Source organism: Dendronephthya gigantea, unplaced genomic scaffold (genome assembly GCF_004324835.1).
Source record: "Dendronephthya gigantea isolate DGI-Jeju-01 unplaced genomic scaffold, DenGig_1.0 000239F, whole genome shotgun sequence".
Classification (NCBI taxonomy): domain Eukaryota; kingdom Metazoa; phylum Cnidaria; class Anthozoa; order Malacalcyonacea; family Nephtheidae; genus Dendronephthya; species Dendronephthya gigantea.
Genome location: NW_021163249.1, coordinates 42,313 through 69,232, shown reverse-complemented (window position 1 = coordinate 69,232; position 26,920 = coordinate 42,313). Strand labels below are relative to the sequence as shown.

Below are 26,920 nucleotides of genomic sequence, written 5' to 3'. Positions count from 1 at the left end.
GTTTTCACCTCGCCTAGCCGGGATAACTCGCTCCATGTAAACAGGCTCTTATTTTAAAAAGACGCTTCGCCCGCGCAAGTGAAGCGGAGCTGTTGCCGGATAGCGCTACCCACCCAACTTTCCTGTTCTTGAAGGTTTTTTTTTGTTATTGGCGCAATATCCTAGTCCATCTCTAGATATTACTTTCCAAGCATTTTTGCACTGGTTGAAAAAAGTCACTATCAAGTGGATAGCGGCATAGCGCTACCATTCTTCATACAACCGGGTCCCGGTGAAAAAGCAATGAGACATACATATCGTTCGATTCGATACTAGTTTAGTTACAGTATACATGCATTCAATACAAAGCCAAAGCAGTAATATTCGTAGAATTTTGAGGGTTTTGGTGACATCATAGCGTCGATGTTTACATTTGATTTGTCACGTGACACGTGCTTGCAATATAACTAAACAAATCATCGATAACATCACGTTTCGTCGTGGACAAATTTCAACTTTTTGCACAGCCAGTAGTGACTAGCGGCCCAATTGTCTAAATAACATTTCTGTTGCGTTAGGCGCCGGCGTGCAAACAAAGGAGATTTATTTACCAGGGGCCGGAAAGGCCCTTTTTCGAAAGGCGTTTAGCACGGTGGATAAGCTATTTAAAATATACATCTAGTAAATGACTGAACCTGCATATTATGCATTAAATATGTATTTCCATTAAAATTAAGCTATTTACTTATTTAATATTTCAGCTCATTTGTTACATAAAGAGTTCATTTTTTTTCTATTTTGAACTTATCCGCCGTTTAACGGTCCACTAATCCGCAATTTGGCATCCGCGTTTGGAAGGAATGTTCCCGCAACTGCCCGCAAAAGCCGGAACTATCGTGCACTGGTATATAATATATGCGCCTGGCTGACTTAAAATGGCGTAAAAAAGAATCGTGTCGTATTTCTATGTCAATTTCGATCACTCCCGAGTGCCATGGGCAAGGAACAAGAACTCATTTTGGCTGCTCAGACTGGAAACTTAGTTCAAATAGATAAAATACTTGGGCAGAGAGCAAAGAAACCCGGCCCACTTCAAAGGTATGCGTATAATGTTTAGACATACAATGCCTGGTATATGGCAAACTTCGAGACAATGTCTGTTTCGGTGTTTGCTCTAGTCTATGATCCTATTCTACATGTATAACCAATTTGATCTTTGTGTAACTACATTTACCTAGTATACGGAAGTCAGTTGGTCCTAACTGTCAGGATACAAATGGCTATACCCCCCTGCATCATGCCGCATTAAATGGCAAAAGGTATGGCAAAATGTAGCAAATTTAACTTTTAATCGATTTATATCCGTACATCATCGTCGGTCGGAAACCAAGATATCCTTGCGATGTCCTTGTTCAAAACCGTGGCGATAATGTAACGCCATGTAGTACAATATTCAATCTAGTTGTTGCTCAAACTTTTGAATTGTTTTGGATTTATTTTGACGTGGCTACAATATACAATATTTATTGTCTTTATTGTCATAAGTATTTATATGGCTATAGTGTGATACCGCATCATCAATTTATAGCATTTCACTAATCTGTTTGCGTTTTAAATCTATTGAAGTCATCATATACCAACTTGTCAGGGAAATATTCTTGGGCTCAACCCGAAGAACCTAAACGAAAATAGAAAGGTCTTTAAAAATTTAATTATATAGCTCATAGCTGTCTTTTAAATACCAATTTACCAATTTAAATAATTAAAGCCTGTAAAATAAACCAACCTGGTTAGAAGCTAAAGGGACAATAATAACCTGTCCCTTCTGCTTGTATCTTGTCATTAGATTTTGTGTATATTTGTGCAAATTATTTACATATTGGAAATGCTCAATTTAACTAAATTAACTTCTCTTAATAGTAAAAATATTTTTGGTGACATGAATCCACATAATGTTTTATATTTACCAGGTTGGCTAAAAATCTAGTTTATTTGCTCACCTAAACTGCCCTTAATTGTTGCATACATATCAATTCCTCGGTTCATTTTAAATTGTGACTAGCTAACTGACATTCAATGGCTGATATTTGATTCACTATACTGCCATACTTGACTTGCTATAATTTCACATTCACTTTAAACTAATCCCAGTAGGAAATAAGACTGTTTTGTCTGAATTTAATTTACTGTTTCAATATTGGTAATTTCCTAAACTTTTCACCAAATATTTGCATTTGGCAATTTAAATCAATTATATGATATTTTGACTATTTCTACCCATTATTTAATGTAGTACTGCTGTGTATTATTGATTGTGTTTGAATACCAAAAATGCCTTTTGTACAAATGGACTTATTTGAAGGATATTACTATAATATTGAAAGTCTAGCAAGGCTGGTTGGAACACATTCTCTTCACAATTTTAACATATGATCAGCATTGCATTTGGATATTGTTCTTCATATATTTTCTCATTTATAGAGATGCAGTGGAGGCATTGCTAAAATATGAGGCATCAACAAATATTCCTGATTTTGCAGGTGGGTTGTTGTTTCATCCAAGTTAGAAAATTAAATTTACTACCGGTATAGGTATTACAGCTACCAGTAATCTCATGCACAGAATTTAAATTGATCAAGCCTGAACAAAATGTCAATGCTAGGGTTTTTTTCTCAACTAGTTCTTATTTACATAAAGGTAACAAAATGTTAACAATTTTAAACATTCAACTTTGCATGTCAATAAAGTTATAAAAAATTGATGCAGTGCCTCAATGAGGAATGTATTTGATCGAAAATGAATTTTCAAAAAATACTTGTTTTCAATCGGCCACTTGCAAAATAGACCAAATTTGATTCAGGCTTCAAATAGAGAATTACTGAAAAGAGCATAAAACATAAACTTCGTAAGTTTGGCTAAAAAATAGTGTAAAGTACTGAAGATATAGCCAAGCAAAGTTGACAATTTTTTTATACTTTTGTATTATGGCCAGGTGAGTGTAATTAAATTAATTACAATTTACTTATACTATATTTTCCTTACTTCTTTATATTTTGCAGCCAAACTTGGCAATTATACTAATTTAAGTATGCTCTTTTTAGCTGTAGTGTTTTATTTACTTAGATCATAAGTTAGTCTATAATGCAAATAATGCAAGTCGTCCCTTACAACATTGATATCCTTGAAATGTTGTTGTTGTTATTATTATGGTATTAATTTATTTTCTGTCTGAGACTAGATGCATATATGTATTTGTATCCATTTTTACTATTAAGGAATTTTACCACATATATAGCCCCAGGCATTTAATTCTCCACAAATTGATGTTAAAATAATAAACACCTGACATTCTTATTCATAGAATTGCCAAGTTAAGAGTTGTTGAATAGTTTTTTCCAGAAATCATTTCTAGAATATAAAAAGAAATTTTATTTTCAACATAAGACTTACAAAATAACATACAATTTACACAAAATACTAACTGTACAGCATGACAAATTCCGAGACACATTCAAGTGATTCTACTGATTCAACACAGTAGTCTGAGTGCGGGTGCTGAGTGTGTTTAAAAATGATCGCGTTAAAATATTTTAATAAGTACATATTTTTATAAGTACTAAAGTACATACTGACTTATAAACGCCATTCACACTGATCTATTTTAGGTAGTTACCCATTGCATTTAGCTGCATGGAATGGCCATGCTGATGTTGTGGAACTTTTACTCAACCGTGGACCATCACGTGCCAATGTAAATGAACAGGTAACGTTGTTAACTGCATCACGCTCTCCCAGTTCACCGCGCTCTCCTCACACACGTGCTTATAATTTTTGTAGTTGATTTTAACATAAGTAGCCCAACAGTCAGATTTTTGGTGAAATAAAAATGTGAAAGAAAACCTCGCGCCCGCCGTAGCATATCATACATCTCGTATATGTAATTACCTATTAATACTATATATTCTTTATACTAAGGTAAAAGGTATGTAATAATATACCTATATATGACATCAAACTACGGCGCGCGGTGAGATAGATGGGGACAGGCGAGAGTTTTTTCTTTCTCATAATCCCATTCAGAAAACCTGACTGTTCGCTACCTATCATTTTAATTGATGTGGGACGTTTATATTAACATGACGTGGGATGTTTATATTTTGTTCGGCCGTTTCATTCGTGCAAATAATTCATCGGTAAAATCATTATTTCCTGTACCAATGGTACCACCCGATTATTAGATAGGCGCCTACGTGTATTTTCGCCTTCTTCCACACATGACAAAGCACTTCGTTAGTCAACCGGCAATCACCATTTACGATGAACGCGATATACGAGAACTAGGTTTATATTTTATATTTTATGCACAGAAACAGTTCTGGGGCCGGTTGTATCAAGCCCGTTTAGCTTAAACGGTGGTTAAGTTCAAAATAGAGAGCAAGTCTATCGTTTTATTCGACAAGCGAACTAAATGTTTTTAACCTTAATACAAAGATACTGTTCACAACTACATATTCAGTGCATAATATTCAAGTTGACTCATTCAAGAGAGATGTAAGAGTGTTATTTAATTTTGACTTATCCACCGTTTAAGCTAAACGGGCTTGATACAACCGGCCCCTGCATAAAATATTTGGAGTAGCTTATCATTTCTTTTCGAGTACTGAGTACAGATTCCTCCAGAATAAGCAATATCCACTGAATATCACATTTTCTACATGCATTGTATTCCATGAAGATATCTCGTTTATTCGGGTTTTGTTTTTTGCCTTATATGTCTATTATTATGAGCAATTTGTGCTGCTCAGTAATTCTTACGATAGTTTTTCTCTGTACGTAAGCCACAATATCGCATCCTACAAGTTTATATTAAACCGATGGATGTGTAAGCAAGAGTTAATGATAGTCCTTTTCCAACAACAAAGATTTTCGATTTAATTAACAGCATATACACAAGCTTGCATATAGACACTGCATGTATTTTATTGTATTTCTTAATTATCACTGATATCAATTGTACGTTTTATAGAATAATAATAATGAAACAGCGCTTCACCTGGCTTGTCAATATGGCCACAATAAAGTCATTGTCGTACTTTTAGAGGTAATGATGACATCAAAAGTATACTATATGTACTGTACAAACCATTATTTAACCTACAATGGACATCAAATTTTGACTTGACTATATAAAAACCGACTCGCAAAACCCGGTCTTTGAAACATACTTTATTTTGAAATCACACAAACTACCAGCTACATATACGTGCAATATATCAATACATTTGTGTACATGGCTGGGTGGTTTTGAATCAGGCCGGGGAGCAAAAAATAATCTGGTTCCTCGACTGCACGTTTATCAGTTCAATGCATGGATAAGCCGTCCGTGTGTAAGAATCATTTTCTGCCCGTTTTTGTGCTTCAATCGGCAGAATTAAAAAGAAGATGGTCATGTAACGTTAAAAACATTTATTTCTAGTGTCATGGTGATCCTTACCTACGTAACCTGAAAAATGAATCACCATTAGATCTCGCTGCTCAATATGGACGGTTAGATGCGGTGAGTCTCTTGCTGAACACGTTTTGTAAAATTTTAATACAGCTTTATGACCTCTTTTAAACTTTTGCGAATTTCCCGAACTTCTTTCTGAGTAATATCTCTTGTTACACGGCGATAACTTCTAGTGAAATCTCGCAAAGAGCTTACCAAGATATTGCAAATTACGTATTGGAACCCCGAAGTTCGATTGTTCTTTTAATTTGGCCCAAAATTTAGAGTTTCGTTTTCTCTGGCATTTTTCTAAAAATTTACATAGTCTCTTTGTTCGTGGCTTCTTTTGTTCAAATCAAGCAATCATCCTTGGCTATAGCGGCCGGTGACGAAAAAAAATTACTGAGGATTACAAAGCGCTTTATTCCCCCATGATCACTAACAATAACCATCGCAGGTGACTAGTACTGTCGGTGACACATGAAAACCTGACCTAAAGCCGGCTTCTCATCAGGCACCGACCATCGGCGATGCCGGCTATCGGTGATCCGAGTATTGTGTCCATTATAGTTCAAATACAGCCATTATACAGGTGGAATTATAGGCCTATCCTATCCCAAGTGCTTTAATAGTAATAGAGGTCAGCTGAAAAAAAGGCGAACACGCGAGAAACAAAAATACTTGCATGCATGCATGATATTGTACCTAAGCCCGGTTTACGCTACACTCAATTTATTGGCACGGCTCGGCAAAAATGGGTACCCGTACCAATTTCGTCTGTGCTCGGCCTTCTCTCTTCTATTAATTGTGTCCTGAACAATAGGAAGCTTAAGCAGTGACTACGAGTACGACTACGTGTGACTACGAGTACATATGTACGAGATTTGTCATTCTCGCGCGTTGTTTTCTTACGTTATCAGCCAAAACTCGTAGTCGCCGAGCTTTTGAGTACGAGTTTTTTGATAAATTTCGTACTCGAAAGGCTATACGAATTTTGACTGATGGCGTAAGCAAACAAGGCGCGAGAATGGCGAATCTCGTACTCGTACTAGAGCCCTTTTTCCACTATGCGAATTTATTCGCGCGACGCGAAGCGATATCTGAAATCCGCTGATGTGATTGGTTTGCGAAAAAATTCGCCGCGAAAAAGTAGAAACGCTTCTTACTTTTTATATGTTCGCACGAATAAATTCGCCTAGTGGAAAACGGGGCGAAATAAAACTGAGTACGGGTACCCATTTTAGCCTTGCCGTTCTGATGAATTGAGTGTAGTGTAAACGGGGCTTTATTTTTTCTGCAGGTGAACTGCCTACTTCTGTACTTCCCCGCGTTGGCGAAGAAAACTCTCAGCACTCACTCACCAATACATTTGGCATCAAGAAATGGACATTATAATATTGTCAAGTCCTTGATTGAGAAGGGAATGCCTGTAAACCTTGAGGTATTCGTTTTTAATTTCGTTTTTCTTTGTTATAGTTGTGTAGGTAAAGCATATTCGTCCCCAAACCTGATTGACGACCTTACGGCCAAACTCCGTGCAGTATAAGAGGGTCTGATAGTGGGTTCGTACAAAATGAAACCAGCCGTTATTGTTAGTTAGAAACGATAAAAATCAAATAAATAAGGGCGTGCATTTTAGGCACATGATGTCACAGCAGGCATACAAAGAGCCGGGCCAATACATAGTGCTATGTATTGGATAGCGGTTTTTTAAACCGCTTCCTGTAAATAAATGCCCCTAATTTGATGAAATCTTGATTAAACCTGGCTATTTTTGAAGTACTATTATCACTATCCTATGTATATATCCTATCCTATAATATACATACAATGGTTCGCTTGTTCGAAGGCGTTTAACTGAACACAGCAAATAAGTACAAAATGGAAAGGAAATTTAATTTGAAGAACGGAATGTTTCACTTTTTTTTAATATTCAAGTGACGTCTGTGACATTTAATACATAAGATGCAGGTTCAGTCATTCACAGATGTACAGTTTGAAAGTATTTTTAAACTTTGGTTTATCCAGATTCAAGCCAAACTAAATTTTAAAATTTCATAATCAGTTCCAACTTAGACCATTGTTCTAACCTTCACCCCTACAATATTCCTATTTTAGTCTGATGATGGCACACCACTGCACATCGCTGCTCTTTATGGCAAAAGTAATATCGTCAAACTGCTGTTGCAATCTGGTGAGTATGTAATCAACCAATGAAAGTCGCATTCAAAATTGCGCTGCAACTCAACATCATTCAGCACTGTTGCGTAACACAGCGTCATTCAGTCATGTTGTGCAATCAACATCATTCAGTACTGTTGTGCAACACAGCGTCATTCAGTCCTGTTGTAAAATCAACATAATTCAATGCGGTTGTGCAACTCAACATCATTCGGTCCTGTTGTGCAACTCAACATCATTCAGCACTGTTGTGCAACTCAACATCATCCAGCACTGTTGTGCAACTCAACATCATTCAGCACTGATGTGCAACTCAACATCATTCAGCACTGTTGTGTAACTCAACATCATTCAGCACTGTTGTGTAACTCAACATCATTCAGCACTGTTGTGCAACTCAACATCATTCAGCACTGTTGTGTAACTCAACATCATTCAGCGCTGATGTGCAACTCAACATCATTCAGCACTGTTGTGTAACTCAACATCATTCAGCACTGTTGTGCAACTCAACATCATTCAGCACTGTTGTGTAACTCAACATCATTCAGCACTGATGTGCAACTCAACATCATTCAGCACTGTTGTGCAACTCAACATCATTCGGTCCTGTTGTGCAACTCAACATCATTCAGCACTGTTGTGCAACTCAACATCATCCAGCACTGTTGTACAACTCAACATCATTCAGCACTGATGTGCAACTCAACATCATTCAGCACTGTTGTGTAACTCAACATCATTCAGCACTGTTGTGCAACTCAACATCATTCAGCACTGTTGTGCAACTCAACATCATCCAGCACTGTTGTGCAACTCAACATCATTCAGCACTGATGTGCAACTCAACATCATTCAGCACTGATGTGCAACTCAACATCATTCAGCACTGTTGTGTAACTCAACATCATTCATCACTGTTGTGCAACTCAACATCATCCAGCACTGTTGTGCAACTCAACATCATTCAGCACTGATGTGCAACTCAACATCATTCAGCACTGTTGTGTAACTCAACATCATTCAGCACTGTTGTGCAACTCAACATCATTCAGCACTGTTGTGTAACTCAACATCATTCAGCACTGTTGTGCAACTCAACATCATTCAGCACTGTTGTGCAACTCAACATCATTCAGCACTGTTGTGCAACTCAACATCATTCAGCACTGTTGTGCAACTCAACATCATTCAGCACTGATGTGCAACTCAACATCATTCAGCACTGTTGTGTAACTCAACATCATTCAGCACTGATGTGCAACTCAACATCATTCAGCACTGTTGTGTAACTCAACATCATTCAGCACTGATGTGCAACTCAACATCATTCAGCACTGTTGTGTAACTCAACATCATTCAGCACTGATGTGCAACTCAACATCATTCAGCACTGTTGTGTAACTCAACATCATTCAGCACTGATGTGCAACTCAACATCGTCCAGCACTGTCATGTGTAACTCAACATCATTCAGCACTGTTACGCAACTCAACACTATTCAATCCTGTTGTGCAACTCAACATCATTCAGTACTGTTGTGCAACTCAACAACATTCCGTTTGGAAACTGGTGCAGGCTTACGTGACCCATCTTTCACCCTAGAAATATTTCTTTCTTATCGAATCCAACATACTGTACATTCCTATTTTCAGGGGTGGATATCAATAAACACAACAAGCAAGGTTGCACTGTTATGGATTTGCTATCTTCCAACCCGTCTCAAAGATCTCGCGAAATAACCGCTTGTATTTATAGTACGTATAAAGAATCTGAAATAAAAACATTGTGCATTTTAAAAAATAGGTAAAAAGAGGATACATGATATACTACATGTTCTTTCCATGCTCTTTGTATAAACATGTGTATTTTCGCAATTGCAAAATACTTTGCTTTCTGACGAGAAAACGTATACCAAAATGGTAAATCTAAATCTGAGACTTTACCATATTTTAAAAATCGTGGGGAGTAACCTCACTGACAAAAGACCAATAGGTATACCCGCAAATATAAGCGGGTATATCTTCATAAATATATTTTCAAGCATTGTTACGGAGTTGCTACTACTTTATGCGTTGACGAGTATGGATATGAGAAAAAGTTACGATGATTCAATGGCATTTAAAAATTAGCTGTTCAATTAAATTTTATGTGTATCAGACTTCGAAAGATCCGTTCAAGGCTTTAAAAATGCAAAAAACGACATTGTAAAAATTGTAATTATACATCCTGTTGTACGAGTAGTCTGTTCGGAGACATGTTTTTCCAGATGACAAATGTCTTCGCAGCATATCCAATACTTCAAGACATTGGAAAATCGGGTCAACTTTACTCTTTCTTCGTTCACAGCGCATATCCAGAATGAAGAACAATCTTCATTTATTGGAGGAAAGGTACAGTTTCAGTGAACACCTGCGTACACGTTTCACAATAGAGCCAGAAAGATTGTTCCGTTGCAGTTTCAGGTTGACTCCGTTTACTTCCATTATTTTTTTACCGCGGAATGTTGTGTCCACGACTATATATAAATCTTTGTACAGTGAAATCCAGTCTAACAGTTAGCAACATACACAGTGCTAGGAAAGGTAGAACTTCGTTACAGTTTAAACTCTTACGGCATATCGTCTTTCAACCCTGCTGTTAGAGTATCCTTTGAAACATCCTTTGAAAACTTTAATTTGTTTCTTTTATAGAGTCGATCATTATCAGAGGCAGCCAGTGTACCCTCCACAGGTTATGATGCAATACCACCGCCAAGACCGATATCTGGTAGGTTGTGTTTTATTTTTCACACTCCATTGTGACATGAGATCATCGTTTCCAAATTAATGCCCCATGCCCATTGTTGAATTTTTCCACGAGATATATTCTTTCAGAAATGTTTCAGAAATTCGTGTTCAGAAATGGTTTTTATTATAAATTAATAAAAACCCCCAGAAAGCTTTCATTAAAACCAGATCGCTTGTGAACGCAGCGATATAGCAACTCAAAGTTTCTCTTAGAATTATAGTTACACAAGTAGTTACTGTCTGTAAATTTTTGTTTAGAATTCGGGAACGTTTATACGACGAAAGTTGTAAGTACAGGACTTATATGCATAAATTTGTTCTACATTTGAGCAACCGTAACCGATGAAAATTTAAATTCTCCATTGTAGCAACAATCTTCTCATTATGACGAAGTTCCACCACCTTTGTCATTGTCGTCTCGAGGTGAGTAATTTTTAATGCTACAGTACCTGGTAAAGTTGAGAAACACAGTGGTTAGAGACATTTAGAGAGTGACTCCACAAATCAGACCAATTTTTGCCAATTGTGTGCATGGTATAAATGATAAATGATATTTTACTGTACATCCAAGTGTACACGTCACTTACGAGAAATGTTTACACCTACAAAAAATTCTGCTAAAAACCATGTTTTACAGCTAGGTGAAAGGATAATCAAAATTATCCATGACTGACTTTCCTGCATGCTGCAACGTATTTTTTAAAAATAAAGTCTATATCGACAGCAGCTTTAGTGGATGCAGATTTAATTTGCGTATATGGCTGTGAATTGCTTTATTGATAGGATCAGTTTATGAATTGATCAGGCTGATGGTATATTCCAGTATCATTTGATTTCGATTCGTGTTTATTATTTTTAAGGAGCAGCGAATGACATTCGAAACACCTCAGAGGTAACTTTATTTTGTTCTTTGAATGGTCGCGTGCACTACGGATTTCGTAAAAGGAAAAAGAAATGCATAAGTTATAGTAATAGTAAAGTCTCAAGAAAAACTATGCAGAACATGCATACTATACATATTATATGTAATAAGTAAACAAATTTCGCATGTTCCGTATGTAGTTTTTCGTTCATTTCTGTTTTTTTTGTTTATATTGTCCACTATCTTCAACACAAGTTGTTAACAAATAGTTAATCTCAATAGGTATAGCCTAGCTTACATTTGATCTTTTTCGAACAACAATATATTTTAGGCTGCAGTAACTGACGCTTACGACACAGTACCATCAAGGCCGTTCCGAGGTAAGTTTGCATGTTACCAGGGCCATGCAGGGATGAAGGAAGGGCGGGGTTTAAAGGCAGTGGCAGATCTAGGATAAGTCAGAATAAATTAACACAATCAATATTCTTTAGAAATTTATAATTAATTCCCAATGGTGTTGTTGTTAAGGTATTTTTCATTGGAAATAAGGCAGTGAAATTTATTGTGACTCACCCTAAATGCGCCACTGTTTAAAGGCTCTCAGTTGACATTGTAAGAAACATTCTTATCTTGTATCCAGCACCGGGCTTAAATTGCATGAGTAACAACAACTCAGTTACTTGTCTTGCATAAAACATATCTTTTGATACAAGATACAATATCGTTTATTTTATTCATCTTTCAGAGAACAGCTTTCAAACTCGACAACCTCAGGTAAAGGACACGTAAAGAATCGCCCTTTAACTTGTTTGAACAGACTACGGAAGCTAAATGCAGAGCGTGGTTGAGCTTTTTAAAGGACGACTGTCTATTATATTGGTATTGTTAATACACTTAATAATATAAATTCATATTTTGTTTTCACCTTCTAGTTTACCAGACAAACAAGCTACGATGAAGTTCCAAAGCCACGGGCCGCAAACGGTAGGCTATATGTATTGTATATCTCCTTCAAATATGTATGGTCAACGAGCAATGTACATTATATATACCTACATTTCTTTCTTTGGCGTTGCATATAATCGAACAGAATAATTAATATTTTTGGTATAGAGATGTTGACTAAAAGCAAATAACACATTAGGATTGAAAGGGGACCACGGAACCATTTAGAAAGTTGAGGGGGGGGGGGGGCACTGAAAAAAAGGGCACTTACTCATAATGAACTATATCACATTCACCCTCATTTATCTGCGAAGACAGTGAAATTCACTGAATTACTTTACGTAACTGCAATGCATACATATCTTCGCTGCGTCTGAGCTCATGTACTACATACAATAACGCTCATTTAATGACTCAAAAGTCAAAGACAGGCAGGTTCGCTTGAAAAAAGGGGCACATTAAAAAAAGTGGGGGGCGCCTTACCGAAATTATTTTTTTTGGGCATTAACTGCTTGAGTGAGTTTCTCATTACCCCATGTATCTGTACTTTATTTCGCCCGAATTGCCTTGATTGATATTATATAATTATCAAAGGCGAATTAGGATACGGAACACGATATATAGAGCTAAATACTCTTAGGTTGTCCATATCTCAGGTGAACACTTTTTGCTGTGACTTTCTTTTTGCGCGATATTTTCTAACAATAAATGAAAATCATCAGTTGAACATCTGTAACTGATCGATTCGTTCACGTCTATCAGAAGAAGAAAATCCCAGCAAAAATCGCTCAAAAATAATCTGTTGTAAAATATATAGCCTTTTCCCTAAAACGTAGCTTTCGCTTATTTTACAGCCCCGACCTCTCTTCGGACAAGGATGCCTTCCTCGCCGGCAAGTTACGATTTCGTTCCTCCTCCACGACAAGCACCCGAATCAAATATTCCTGTTGAAAGTACCTACGGCCTTGTCAATCGACCTCAATCGTTAACACTCGGTTCATCCCAATACCAAGTTCCGGTAAATAACTCCGCACAACCCGTAAATAGCATTTACGGAGTTGTAAATTTGGGCAGAAATCAAAGCTCGACAATGCCTGCCAAAGTTCCGAGCAAATACGCGTTGCTGAATTACTCGGGCAACGGACTAGATCAGAGCCAACCTGTGAATAGTGTATACGGAGTAGTTCAACCGTCAATGGGAGGTTCTGGGCATACATCTGAACAGGCCGGTCCACAGTACCCGGTTTCTACTGAAAGGCAAAACTATCATGCCACTTCCTCGTGGCCGGCAGGAGAACAGTCGCAGGGACCGCCGGTTTCGCCCCGAAAAAATGCTTTGGATCGAAGCAACTCGGTCCCAGCTCCCGACAATACATACGAGTTCGTTGAACTTCCACGGGTGGGCTCCCTTTCACGGGGTAGCCAATCAAATCCGATATCAATTCCTTCTCAGCATCGTTCTTTGCCCCGGACAACGGATTACGACACGGTTGTGTCGCCTCCCTCGAGGCGTGCCGACCCGATCGGAGCTGCCATTTCGCCGGATGGAAACTTCGGCCAAAAAAGAGAAGAAGATAGGAAAGAAGGTGATGGGTTAGCCAGGGGCTCGCCGGAGATCCGAAGTGATCCAGAAGGCGCAAAGAAACGAGATGTGCAGTCTCCCAGTACACACAGAGATGTACCGGATTATGAAAATGTTGTTCTTCCGAATCGGACTGGAAGTATGAGTTCCGGAAAGGAAACGGTCTATGAAAATATGCCTGCGATAACGCCTCCCTCGTATGAATATAATATCCCTAGATCTTACTCAAAAACGTCAGCCGCAGTCGCTAGCTGTACCTCGAGTGAAGAAGATAGGTATAGTTTATTAAAATTTATATGGTATTTAAATACATAACTACAGTAAATTCGAATCAATTTTCATGGGATGCCTCCAATTTAACCCGAAATCAACGTAGCAGCGTCTTCTAAAATTTCGAATCTATAGTGTAAATAATCCATTCTCTCGTCAGAAACCACTTAATATATCTCGAAACATACCTTATTTCCGTTTCAAAATTTACGTCAAAACTGTAGTTCTTATAACTAAAAATATAATCACAAAAAAGTTCGACTAATTTCATAAAGAATAACAAAAGATATAATCAATTAAATACTGCAGAATAGATCTCTACTTCGACATCTTTTCTGAACGCTGATTGGCTAAAATATGAGCGCGAGGTTGCATGGTCGTTTGTATCAAACATCAGTACTGTAACCGAAATATTATTTCATCCCAGGTCGTCCCCAGTGAAGGACATGAATACAAGTCAAGCTTCGAGTGCTTCCAATTCCTACTCAGGTTCCCCGTCGTCCGAACGTCGGACGACGGATTACGAGAATGTCGAACTCCCGTTCCGGAGTCCTTCTTCTCGTGGCAGTCCGTCGTCGCAACGATCTCGTAATGCGTATGAGATATTACCCCCTCATATCCTCCACGCTCCCATTGAACCAGGAAGTCCAAAGCCTGATGCTCAAGGCAGAATAAGGCCACCGATACCCAAACCATATCGCGATGCACGAAAATCACTACCGGATGCTCAAAGTAAGTTCGGAACAGCGGTGTGTTTTCTTGAATATACAGCACTTGGTTAATGCGGAGTAAAGCAGAATAAATTACTGCCACTAAATTCGGATCGGTAGATTTTTATTCAAAAATATTCATGTGTAAATACATAATCAATGGCGCTGTCTCAGAAGGTGCTTAAGTGATACTAAGAGTGTTAATTTCAAGTTGAAACTTATTTATTCTGACAAACTCAGGTGGATCTACCACTGCTTAAATAAGCCTTGATTCCCCCCTTTCACTCCTGTCGTAATAATTTGTCCATATAATTTGTTTCGGCTTTTGGACTATAGTTTGTAGTGACTATTGCTATGTAGCGGTGTAGCACTGTTGATTTCGAGCCTCGGCCATAGAAAACGAGTTTTGCCTCTCGTGCGTCTTTCAATATCACAGCTTTAATGTCAGGATCCTTTGTTGTAGACGTCGAGGATGATTATTGTACATTGAGAGAAGCTTTATCGGAAGTCACCAGTCCGACAAGAGAGTACATGTCGCCAGATCCGCCATTTTCCCCACCTTCGCCGTCAACAGCGCGGGACGTTCTTCTCCACGCGTTCGCAGCGAGAACCGACACCGATTCAGGGGGAAGCGACGAAAGCAGCCGTAGAAGTTCGGGCTGTGGCGATGCGGGAACCCGACCGCGAACACTTAAATACGAAAACGTTATGTTTGATAAGCCTTCGCCGAGTAGTTCATCAGGGGAGTCTGGTGGCGAGAGTCGTCAAGGACAGTTCACGGAAAACTTCAGATTGAGTTCCGTGAGTGATGGACCAATGAATGAATATGAAGAATGGAAGAAAGTGAGTACTTTTGATGCTTAAAAAACTTAAATACGATTAATCTGTCCAAACGGCGAACAAATTATCCAGAAAAAAGCAAGTTTCAGGCTTTCAGCGGTCGAGAACTGTTGTGGATTAGTCTCTCCAAATATACATTGTATACAAATATATATTGTGCAAACGTTTTAGCTAGGTCACATGCAGTATATAAATGTATACATGTACAGACGATTCCAATATATATACTTTGCGTGTATCCCACACGTGAAATTGAATTCTAATAGGTTATAAAAAAAAACATTTCCAGAAAGTTGTGATCTTGAGGTGGTTGAGAGATTTTCACTTTCTCTGGTATGTTTCCTAAGCACCAATATACTTCCCGAAAAATAAGAGCGAAGATAGAGAAGGTGCCGTTCTACATGATTTAGTTCTCCATTAATCACCCTTTGTAATTTTACTTAAAAGAAAGATAGAAGGGCGAGAATTGCAATCTCTGTTCTATTGTTCCTATAGATAGAGCGCTTTATGAATATCCTGGGTGAGGAAATTGTAGAGGAGCGGAAAGAAGCGGAACAAAGTAAGTTAAAGATTAATATCTTTTTCAAATAGATGTTTTGATGTATAAAGTCACAAACCAGTCGCAAACATTAAAAAGGGCGTACAGATGACAGGGAACAACGTTCAATTTTTTCGTTTATTTCAATCATATGATATTAATTTTACATTTCCCCTTGTCTCTGCCATGCACTTGGGCTAAAAAGAGTCTATGCATGACAACTTTTTTGGCCCTACATGAATTAAATAGAATTATATAAAGCAACAAGTTTTTGTATTAGGGATGTTGATTTAACTGCAAATAAGACCATAAGACTGATTATAACTATACAAAGTGTAATATATAAGCACACAAAGTGTACTTATAGCACGCGAAGTGTAATAATAAGTACGCGAAGTGTAATAGAAATACACAAAGTGTATTATAAGTACACAAAGTGTACAAAGTTAAGATAAGTACACAAAGTTAAAAAAGGCTTAAACCGCGTAAGTGTCTGATTCACAAAAATGGTATTTGCCTACAACATTCTGTAAATAAATAAACAAAATCACAAACTGAAGAACTGTATTGCATGGCATTTTGTGAATATTAGAAAACCGTTGTTTTTTCACAATTTCTTTTTTTTTCGTTTCTGACTTCCAGTTTTGTCATTTTTGTATATTTTTTCCTAACTACATTGAACATCGCTTGCGTAGCCTTTTGCCGACCAACACCGTTATTAATATTCAATACAAACTCAAATATGCGTGCATGGGATTTGTTAAAAACGTATAGTTTTATTGCTATTCTTTAGTGACAAGCGAAGTAGGAAAATGGTTGAATGGTTTTAATCTTGGACTTTACGAATCATATCTGCTAGCAAATGGTTTTGACGATCTAGAATTCCTGGTGAGTTTTTATAATCCACGTGTTAATTAATAATTATCTAATTACATGAAGCTTGATAAGCACAAAAATTAATGTTAATGTTGTAACAACGTGCATGTATCTACTAGAAACAACTTCGGGAGAAGTCAGATAATTTATATTATATAATACCCCATTAAATTTAGAGCGTTTAATTGGTTGATGACGATCACGTGATATTGAATAGAAAGCCCCATTTCCCAAGAGTGCAATGGAAAGCGTTCCATTGCACTCTCCAGAGTGCAATAGTACTATACATTTTGTTCCATTGCACTCTTAATGCTTTCAGTAAATACCATCTATCAAAATGCTTCTTGCACATATGGTTGTTGATCCATACAGTATGTTTTTTAATAAATTATATTTTTGAAATGAGACAGTCTATTTTGGTATTATATAAAACAATTAATGAATGTTTTCATTCGTGCAATGGTAAAAATATTTTCACTTGGTGAAAGATGGAATGTTCCATTCAACTCGGCTATCGCCTCGTTGAATGGAACATTCCATCTTTCACCTCGTGAAAATATTTTTACCATTGCACTCATAAACATTCATTATTTGTATAAAGTTGGTCGACTCATAAAGATGATTCATTAAGTGTCGATAATTTGAGACAAGCACGCACGTGCGAACCATTTCTTATTTTTTTCCGATTTTAAATTAATCTCTTGTACTACAAAACTAACCGAATTAACATCACAAGTGCTTAACATGTCTTCACGACATTAGCACGGTTCATAGTTATGATAAAGTGAGTCTGAAATATATATATAGCAATCGAAAATGAGCCTTCACATTTTAAGAATGATCTAGCTAGAACCTGATATCGACTGAAACTCGGACGGTTAAAATACTTTTTATAAAATGCAAAAATAATTTTCTAGGCTGGCGGGATTCTCGAAGAACAGGATCTTCTTGAGATGGGCGTTCTCGATCCTGATTATAGAAAGTAAGTACTGAAGTACTAATCAAACTTTGATATAAAATAGTTTGCCTCGTTTAGCCATATATGATATGTATATAGGAAAATTCATTCTTCTTGTTTGCATCATTCTTTGTTAGCATATATTTTGATCAGTATTTATGATAATGTTGATAATAATATAATAAAAGTTTTCATCAAAAAACACTACTGTACCTGTACAAATCTATTCTAAAATTTCAAGATGTAAAGAAAAGTTGAATATAGATTAATTAAGCATTGAGTTAATCTGTTTTATTTAAAGTATAATCACATCTCATAATTTCGGATACGTCCTGTCGTGGTTGGGGAAAAGAACAACACTTACCTGAAACGATTATTATTATCCTGGAGGATGTGAACGAATAAATATGCGTGCGAACATCATATATGTTTCAAACTTCACATTCGGCGAATGACCAATATTGTGGCATCATCCCTCCTTCCCATTCGTCTGAATGACAGATCTTTCGACTATTATTGCTACCGCTCTACTATTATCACCACTGAACTGGCGTTTTAATTGCAATTTTTTGTATACACTATACAGGATTTGGCTTCGGCTCTATTACTAACAACGTTATTCGAATTCTCGTTTTTCCAGAACAATTATAGACCATGTTGGCGAACTCTCTTTACCACCACGTGTGGGTCAAAATGGGTTTGAGCCAAAGACTGTAGAAGAATGGTTGAATACGTTACACTTAGATGATTATCTAGATATTTTTCATCAGAAAGGTTATGACAAAATGGACCGAATAAAACAGATGTGGGAATTGGAGATGGAGTCTGTAAGTCCACCACTGTACACTTGCCTATGTTTGTTTTCAACACTGTCTATAGGTTTTCGCGATGCGAAAAAGGTCATGTTATGCTCGATCAATGTGTTTATCTGCCTAAGGAATGCTTCTCAATAACTAACGTAATTTCCTTTGGTCTTTTACACATGCTTCTGAGCTCCGCCGTTCTTTCAGGTACTAGCGATACACACACTTGGTCATAGAAAACGAATTCTGGCTTCCTTACCACAAGTGAAACGCAGGGATACCATGGTACGTTATTTTTTTATTCTTATGGCTTGTATGTAGAATTTACTCTTCTTATCAAGAATTGATGTTGATATTACCGTCGGTTTAGGGCTTATCATTCCGTCATTCTTTAAATATACATGACAATATTTTTGAGCATGATGTAATTTTACATGAAACGCTTACGTTTGCATTCAATTGCCCCCACTTTGGTGGTGATCAAAATTTTAATCGTAGCGGTAGTAAAATAACCCCGTAACAGTACGGTGGGCTCCATCGGCTATTTAAGAATAGGCAGAATTTTGTTCCACTGAACTGTAAAATAACTGTAAATAACGACAACTTGTACATGTCGCCAATCCTTGAAGCAAAATTGACGGCGGGCGATAATGATCGGGATGCAAATTTACAAAACACTGCGTAAAAAATGTATTTCTTATGTGAAATAAGGACTAAACTCTCAGATTAGACTTCAATACTATACCTCGAAACTCCTTTTTCTCGGGATTAGAGGGTGTTAAGTTTCTCAGCACGGAAGAACATTTGCTATTATTGTAAATACAGAATCGGTAACAATCGGTAAATGTTTTGCTGTTACTTAGGGCGGAACAGTGAGAGCTATCCAGAAAAACTGAACTGGAACTTTAAAAAACCACTGCGTTTAACTAAATCTTCATCACCTGTCTCGCTTCGATTAAGAATTTGTAGAATCCAACAAGATGGCGCCCAAATGCAGATCATGACGTCGTATTCATAGAAAGAATTATTTGAACATGTCATTTCCTACTTCTGACAGTTGCTTTATCTTTTTCAGGTCGTATCCGCGGAGGATATCAAGGATCGCCTTGCTGAAATCGATGTGTTTGGTGGAGAACCCCGCCGCGACACTTTGGACATGTTTAATCCTAGTCCAGGAATGCATGAATGGAGAAATAGGGGTTCAACATCACCAGAATCAACCTCGATTCAGCAGGAAGAGGCGTTGAGGATTCAACAAGCGCTACTCAATGAAGGCCAACGACCGCAAAGCTACGATCAAGCGCAAGTTCAACAGTCCGGACAGCGGGAGCCAGAAAGACCGCCTCGAAATGAAGAGCAACGATCTAACCAACAACAATCTCAACAACAAAGGCTGCAACAATCCGACGGCGCTGTTCCAGTAGCGCCTCCTAGGCGAAAAAAATCCAAGCAGAAAACTGCAAACCAAGATCAGGTGAGCTGTTTGAGTATGCAACGACTCTCACCCTCTGTCTACACTTAGTGTGTATAACGCCCGGTTTACACTGTCAAAGTTTCTGTGATCACAGTTGCAATTTTGCGTTGTTAAATCCAAAGTTTTAAATATTATATTTTGTACTGAATATTAGGATGAAATAACTTAGTATTAATTGCTGTTACAGTTACTTCCAGTATTTTGAACAAATCTTTTAAAATTTAGGATTTGTTGCTTGAAAATTCCACTGTGATTACAGAAAATTTAATATTAACCCGGCCTAACGCAAGCCCCAATTTTTGCAATTTGTATATGGTTGCCGGAGGTTTTTGTGTCCTAACATGCCTCTCCAGCCAGATTGATGAACCTGACTTTCGTAAAAATATACATATTGTGTGCACTATACAAAGCTATTTAAAACAGTAATGTTTGCTTTCAGCGCTAATTATATATGTCCATTGTTTAGTATATTATATTACACGAACAAAGTCGCATTCTGAAACATGTTGTGGTTCCTTAAATGGCGTCAGTTTTCCTTCTATTTTACAAGAAGTAGCCTACTTAAAGTTTGTCCCAATTTTGTAGAAGAGCTTAGAAATTAAATTATGTTTGGCAATTCGAAAAAAAAGTTCAAAAAGCGCGAGCCCTTTGTCTTAGTAACATGCAGGATTCAAAGAAAATTAAATATCTTACTAACGAAAATAAATTGAAGCAAACCAATGCGCTTCCTAAGATTTCTAATTAAGCATTTTTATTATTTATTATTTCAAAACTTCGTGTACATGACTAACAACGACACAAAATCAATCATAATCAATAATAATTTTATACAAGATGCTCTTTTTTCAGAGCAGGGATAACTGATAAGCAGGCCTTTAAATAATGGGCGTACCGCTTCTGATTTAGTCAAAACATTCATGAGTTCTAGTTGTTCTGAGTTCATGAGTTCTATAAAATTGGTTTTACCATCTTTAGAAAAATGACCAGTCCAATATTCAGAGGCAACCAAGTCTTCCATCACCTCCGCATTGGCTTCATCCTCCCGAAGCTTTGCTTAAAGGAAATGTCAACTACACTACCCGGGTAAATCCATCTTCAAATCAGATTAATCTATTTTCAAATCAGATTAAACCGTCCTCAAATCAAATCAATCCATCTGCAAATCAGATCAATCGATGCAGCAACAAATCAGATCTATATTACTAAATCCAGTTAAATGAAATCTCAAATGAAAATATCTCATGTGCAAAGAAAGTTTTAAAAAACAATTTTTTAGTTTTGGCTTTGCAGTCGATACGACGTCGATATTGTTACAGTATATATTTTTATGGTTTTAGTACTTGGGTTCTCACTTTATCAAGGACGTAATCGGAGAATCTTCAACGATAGAAGCCTGCAGGAAGATGAGGGTATGCATTATTATAGGGGGTGTAATTTGAATTCAACTTTGACAGGCTGCTGCATATAAAATACTGCTGTAAATGATCTAATTCTGGTATTGATAAAGGAGCTGTATTAAACTGTTGTGCATGATCGTAACTTATCATATATTTTGCAGATGTCAACACAAAAACTACAAAAAATTCCTGCAGTGATATTATCAATTTCCGTAACAGGAGTTAGGTTTATTGACGCTCGCTCTAGGGTGAGTCATCTTGTTAATAAACAGTGCTTCATTGTCTTGGAATTACTGGAATAATTATTCCCTTTGAGATGAAAAACATAAATATTGTAAAACAAACTGTAAATCGTGCACAAATTTGGAAATCAAAGGTTGTATTGACAGTTGTTGTAAATTATATATAATGAAGCAAAATTACAGACATAATACCCTTATCTCTTTCCAGATTGCAATCAGTTCGCACTATGTGCACAATATATCCTACTGTACCCAAGATCTAGAAGATCGTTCTGTGCTCGCATATATCGCCAAAGATCAGAAAGCCAATGCACATTACTGTCATGTATTCAAAGCTAATAGTCCGGTATGTATTAGCTATGGTATGACTAGCATACATCTGCCATGGTTCGTGTGTCTATCCTTATAGAACTTCATTGTTTTCTGCAACGATGTGCAATAACGATACTTTATGGTACATCTTTTATATTATAGGCTATATCTGACGAAATTGTTATGACATTGGGCCAAGCCTTCGAGGTATGTAGTTTAAGTACTCCTATCAAGAATTCAATATTTTGAAGTTAAACATTAAACATGGTCATTGCAAAGATTGTGCTTATACTGCCAAAGCAAAATGGAAGCTTTTTACCAACTTTGCAAATCGTTACGCGCAAGCGACATATTCACTGCCCTTAATTTGCCCAGCCCTATAAGAAAATGTTGCATGTTGCGAGACTAGAGATTCGACTTTATCTATCGTGTGGTGCAAAAGCTATTTTAGTAGTTATTGCTGTCCAACGATACAACTTTTACATAGCAAGAAAGACGGGTTATTTAGAATTCTAATATCTTTTTATGCCATAATGGCTATAGAAATTACCAAATTATCGTGTGTTGACAAAAGTGCCGCTCGAAAACCACATTCTTTCACGCATACACTCATTTAAGGTCATAATAAATTTGTTTTTGCTTCGTTTTGCCTTCCATCGGGCAAGCTTGATTTTGATCACTCATTTTTATTTTTATTTTAAAATTATTTGATTATTTCCTGCTGTTATGAACTGAAAAAAGTAATATTGCGAAATTTAAATAACTTACATAAGGAATAGATAATTAAATTAAATAATTATATGCTTTATCTTTTTTGTAATAAACCTTGTATACTGCATGTGTAATGATGTTTTTATATAAGTATATTACACTTTTCTTTTCAGCTTGCCTTCGAGCAGTATTCCCACGCACAATATACCAGCGGCCATAAATGAACGCCTACTTGTAGTCCTCGTAACTGAATAGATAGTCTATTGTAATAAAGTCATATATAATAATAACGTCATAAATATATAAATCATGCAATTATATGTAAATCAAATAATCTTTCGTCACGAGAACAGTTTGCCTTCAGTGAATGTAACCTTTGTAATTTAACCCATAATATGAAGTGAACACCTATTTTTTATTTCTTCCAAAGAGTAAATGAATGCGTAAAGGCAGTTGCCAGCTAATGAGACAGCCTTTGAATATTTTTATATGTAAACAAAAAGAAATAAATATGAGCTATTATTTTACCTGTATGCATTTATTTAATACCTGGTGTGTCGCCACTATTTGTGCAAGACTTCTCATTTGACCCTCCAGCAACGCAAATTACCTAGAATTTCTCTTTTTTCTTCATTTGCACATAAATGATATGTTTCCTCCATATCCACATCTTATATTTTAATGTATAAAAACCTTTCCCTTAGTTGTTTAGCATAAAATGCGCGTAGCGTGTAATGTCTTATTTTGCGATTCTTGCAAGCCTATAAAAGAGTTAAACTAAACCGCTTCTCGATGGTTCGAGCGAAGTCCCTTCGTCCTATTGAAGTTGTACGAAGGTTCTCTTTGACGTTTCGAGCGAAAGACTCTTCGTAATTTAGAGTTTTATAACATACGATAAGACTTTGCTCGAAAAGTCGAGATTTCACGTGTGTTGTCATCCTCGTCCCCAGGGCCTAGCTCCGTTGCTCTGGTGTGTTGTATAAAAGTAAGAGCTTATGTCAGTGTCTCCACTTTCAAATTTGAAATCTCCATGACCAAAAATCCCAGAAACAACTTTTTTAAATTTCCATAAAATTTCCACGAAATGAATCAAGAAAAGCAGTATTTTTGAAGGCATTAAAGTGCCCCTAACACAAAAATGTATTTCACCTTTTTAAAATCCTCGTAAATCATACTTATTCACTTACTGAGACAATTTTTTTTCGTTTTTAAGCGCATTTGATTTGTTTTACATAGAAAAATCGTAAATTTCAACCAAAATTAACGATTTTCGAGAATTTTCTAAAATGTGTTACATGCTAAAAATGGCTTCAAATATTTACTAAGGCTAATCTATGTCGTTTTTGAGCATATTTGTTTTGGAGCAATGAAAAATTCAAAAATATGATTTAGGCCAAAATTGCCCTGAATAAATATGGCAAATCTATCAAGTTAATAAGCATTTACTAATCGTTGCTTCATAATGGAAATAAAGATGCTGTGACGAGCAGATGGTACCGTGTAAACGCAGCTTGAGAGAAGTAGAGTTATTTTTAACATCTGTTGCGTTACTTGGAGATTCAGATTTGGAGTACAATTTCAGCTGTGAAATAAGCGGCAAATGTTAAAACATTCTAATGAACCTGAATTAACATTTTCAAATTTTAGTTTGTGACCTGTTTTATCAGACTAAAATACAAAACAATCGCACCGTAACCCCCGGGATCAAATATAGCACTGCTTGGCCGATTATATAGAGCCCCGGATCTATATAAAAAATGTGCATACAAAAAATGCAGGAACGAAGCACGGCAAATTAAGTTGGAGATTTATTAATAAACCTCTCAATAAAAAAACATAAAACCACCACAATTAATAGCCTAAAAAATGGGGAAACCAACATTACTGATAGCGAAGGCATATCAAATACATTTAATAACTTCTTCACTGAAATAGGACCCAAACATGCATCAAATATCCCTTCATCGGATATTGACCCAATAACGTTTGTCCAATCGAGCAATACAGAGTTTAATTTTACACCAATGACCAATTACGAAGACAGAACTAATTGCTGTCATCGATCAATTAGACATAAACCAAGCGCCTGGACTAGACAATATTACAAACAAACTTTTTCAAGCTGCTAGTGATGCTCTACATAAACCTTTATTGCGTATATACATACCACTTATTAACCGAATTTGAGATCCGTACTAGAAAAATATCAGACCGAGGTCTTGACAGTACGGACCGAGCAATAGCGAGGTCAACGAGGTCCATACATAAAAGACCGAGGTCTGATATTTTTCCAGTACGGACCGAACGTATTCGGTTAATAAGGGATTTATTAAATGGCATACAGTATTTAGTTTATTGATTTATACAATGCGCTGCAGCATTCTTGCCGGCTCTTTCGCCAGCAAGTCGCCAAGCAAGCACTGAAGTGGCTTCCAAAACTTTGTTTTTTACTCGTTAAATAAGAATGATACAGTAATATAAACAAAAATCAAAGATGAATAAATATAATATTCACATGTACCAAATAATGCTCTTCTTCGTCCATTCTCCGTCGATATTTTTCGTGTCAAAAATAAAAGTGCAAGCTTGTTTTTGTTAAAAAATATGAGAGTTGGACCGTTACTACGGCAACGGTCTAATACTGGGGGATTCCAGGGGCCAGTTGTTCGAAAGGCGTTTAGCTTAAACGGTGGATAAGTTCAAAATGGAAAACAAAACTATATATTTATTGAACAACTGAGCTGAAATATTTTGATGTAAATAGCTTAATTGTCAATGAAAGTACATATTTGATGCATACGATGCAGATTTAGTCATTCACAAGATGTATGAGAGTAATTTGAAACTTTGGCTTATCCACCGTTTAAGCTAAACGCCTTTCGAACAACCGGCCCCTGACCGGCAAAGAACCAATCAGCGCACGCCATTTTAGTCACGAGACCGCGTGCCATATAATAAAATAGCATAAATGGCCCTTGAAAATCAGCTTTAGCTGAAGGGCTACCGTGTTTAAATAAATATTAATAATAATGATATTTTAAATAATAACCATTAACTTCACCTGGGCCGCATATAACTAGCTTATGGCGAGGTCATGCCGCTCCCGTTTCCTTAAGGGACTCCATACCTGTGAAAAAGGCTGTGATATTTTAGCGTCTGCACGTACAAATGTTGATATTATTAGGTTAAAGGTATGATTAAGATTCAGTTTTGTTAGGTTAAAGGTACGAATAAGATTCAGTTTTGCGCGTTTTAGACAGCAACAAAAGAAATCATTATCATCAAATTAAACTTTACGTAAAATCCTTTGAAAAAAGGTTGAGTATAACTATAAAATAGTGTAGTAATTAGCCATAGGTTCTGCTTGGGAAGGCAATGCCAATGATCTCCCATGTTTCAAATGGTGTGTTCGAGTCCAAGCATGTCCGTTTTTCATTATGTCTTTCGAGAAAAAGATATAGTAAATCAAGTAAACATAGCCGTTCAGCACATGATCTCGTAGTCTAGTGGTGAAGACAATGGTCTCCGAAATGCTAAGTCGATGGTTCGAATACACGTATGCCTATTTTTTATGTCCTCGGTGAAAATGATTAAGTATAAATTAAATAACCATAGCCGTTCAGCACAAGATCTCGTAGTCTAGTGGTATGCCACAAGTGGTAAATTTATGGCTCGAAACCTACCATATTAACCGTTTTTCATTATGAACTTCGTGAAAACTATGGAGTAAATTGACTATAGCCGTTTAGCACAAGATCTTGTAGTCTGGTGGCGAGGACAATGGGTTCCCCAGCGGTAAATCGATGGTTCGAATCCTGCCGTAACCGTTTTTTTATAATGAACTTCGTGAAAAGAATAAAGTAAATTAAATAACCATAACCGCTCAGCAGAAGATCTTGTAGTCTAGTGGTCAAGATGTTGGTCTCATGTGTCGACGGTTCAAGGTTCGCATCTCGTTTTAGA

At 36.8% G+C, this 26,920-nt stretch overlaps 1 protein-coding gene across 1 annotated transcript; it reads left to right on the top strand.

Moving 5' to 3' along the window:
* Positions 1 to 891: 891 nt before the first annotated feature.
* Positions 892 to 23,469, top strand: LOC114540533 (ankyrin repeat and SAM domain-containing protein 1A-like). The gene is made up of 32 exons (XM_028560652.1): positions 892 to 1,077; positions 1,218 to 1,298; positions 2,461 to 2,519; positions 3,645 to 3,742; positions 5,006 to 5,080; positions 5,456 to 5,536; positions 6,768 to 6,908; positions 7,586 to 7,661; positions 9,304 to 9,405; positions 9,998 to 10,041; positions 10,342 to 10,417; positions 10,696 to 10,724; positions 10,806 to 10,860; positions 11,298 to 11,329; positions 11,631 to 11,679; positions 12,045 to 12,073; positions 12,232 to 12,283; positions 13,099 to 14,101; positions 14,524 to 14,828; positions 15,270 to 15,649; positions 16,142 to 16,205; positions 16,978 to 17,072; positions 17,978 to 18,042; positions 18,659 to 18,845; positions 19,029 to 19,106; positions 19,897 to 20,295; positions 21,271 to 21,378; positions 21,633 to 21,704; positions 21,854 to 21,940; positions 22,143 to 22,280; positions 22,409 to 22,453; positions 23,131 to 23,469. The coding sequence occupies exons 1-32, from the start codon at positions 974 to 976 to the stop codon at positions 23,179 to 23,181; spliced, it is 4,260 nt and encodes a 1,419-aa protein (XP_028416453.1). The 5' UTR covers positions 892 to 973; the 3' UTR covers positions 23,182 to 23,469.
* The last annotated feature ends 3,451 nt before the right edge of the window (positions 23,470 to 26,920 follow it).

Excerpts from the sequence above, each read along its gene's own strand:
- LOC114540533 (XM_028560652.1), top strand. The coding sequence starts at position 974 with ATGGGCAAGGAACAAGAACTCATTTTGGCTGCTCAGACTGGAAACTTA. Across the intron at positions 2,520-3,644 it reads AAATATTCCTGATTTTGCAG|GTAGTTACCCATTGCATTTA; the intron begins GTGGGTTGTTGT and ends GATCTATTTTAG. Across the intron at positions 22,454-23,130 it reads CATTGGGCCAAGCCTTCGAG|CTTGCCTTCGAGCAGTATTC; the intron begins GTATGTAGTTTA and ends TTTTCTTTTCAG.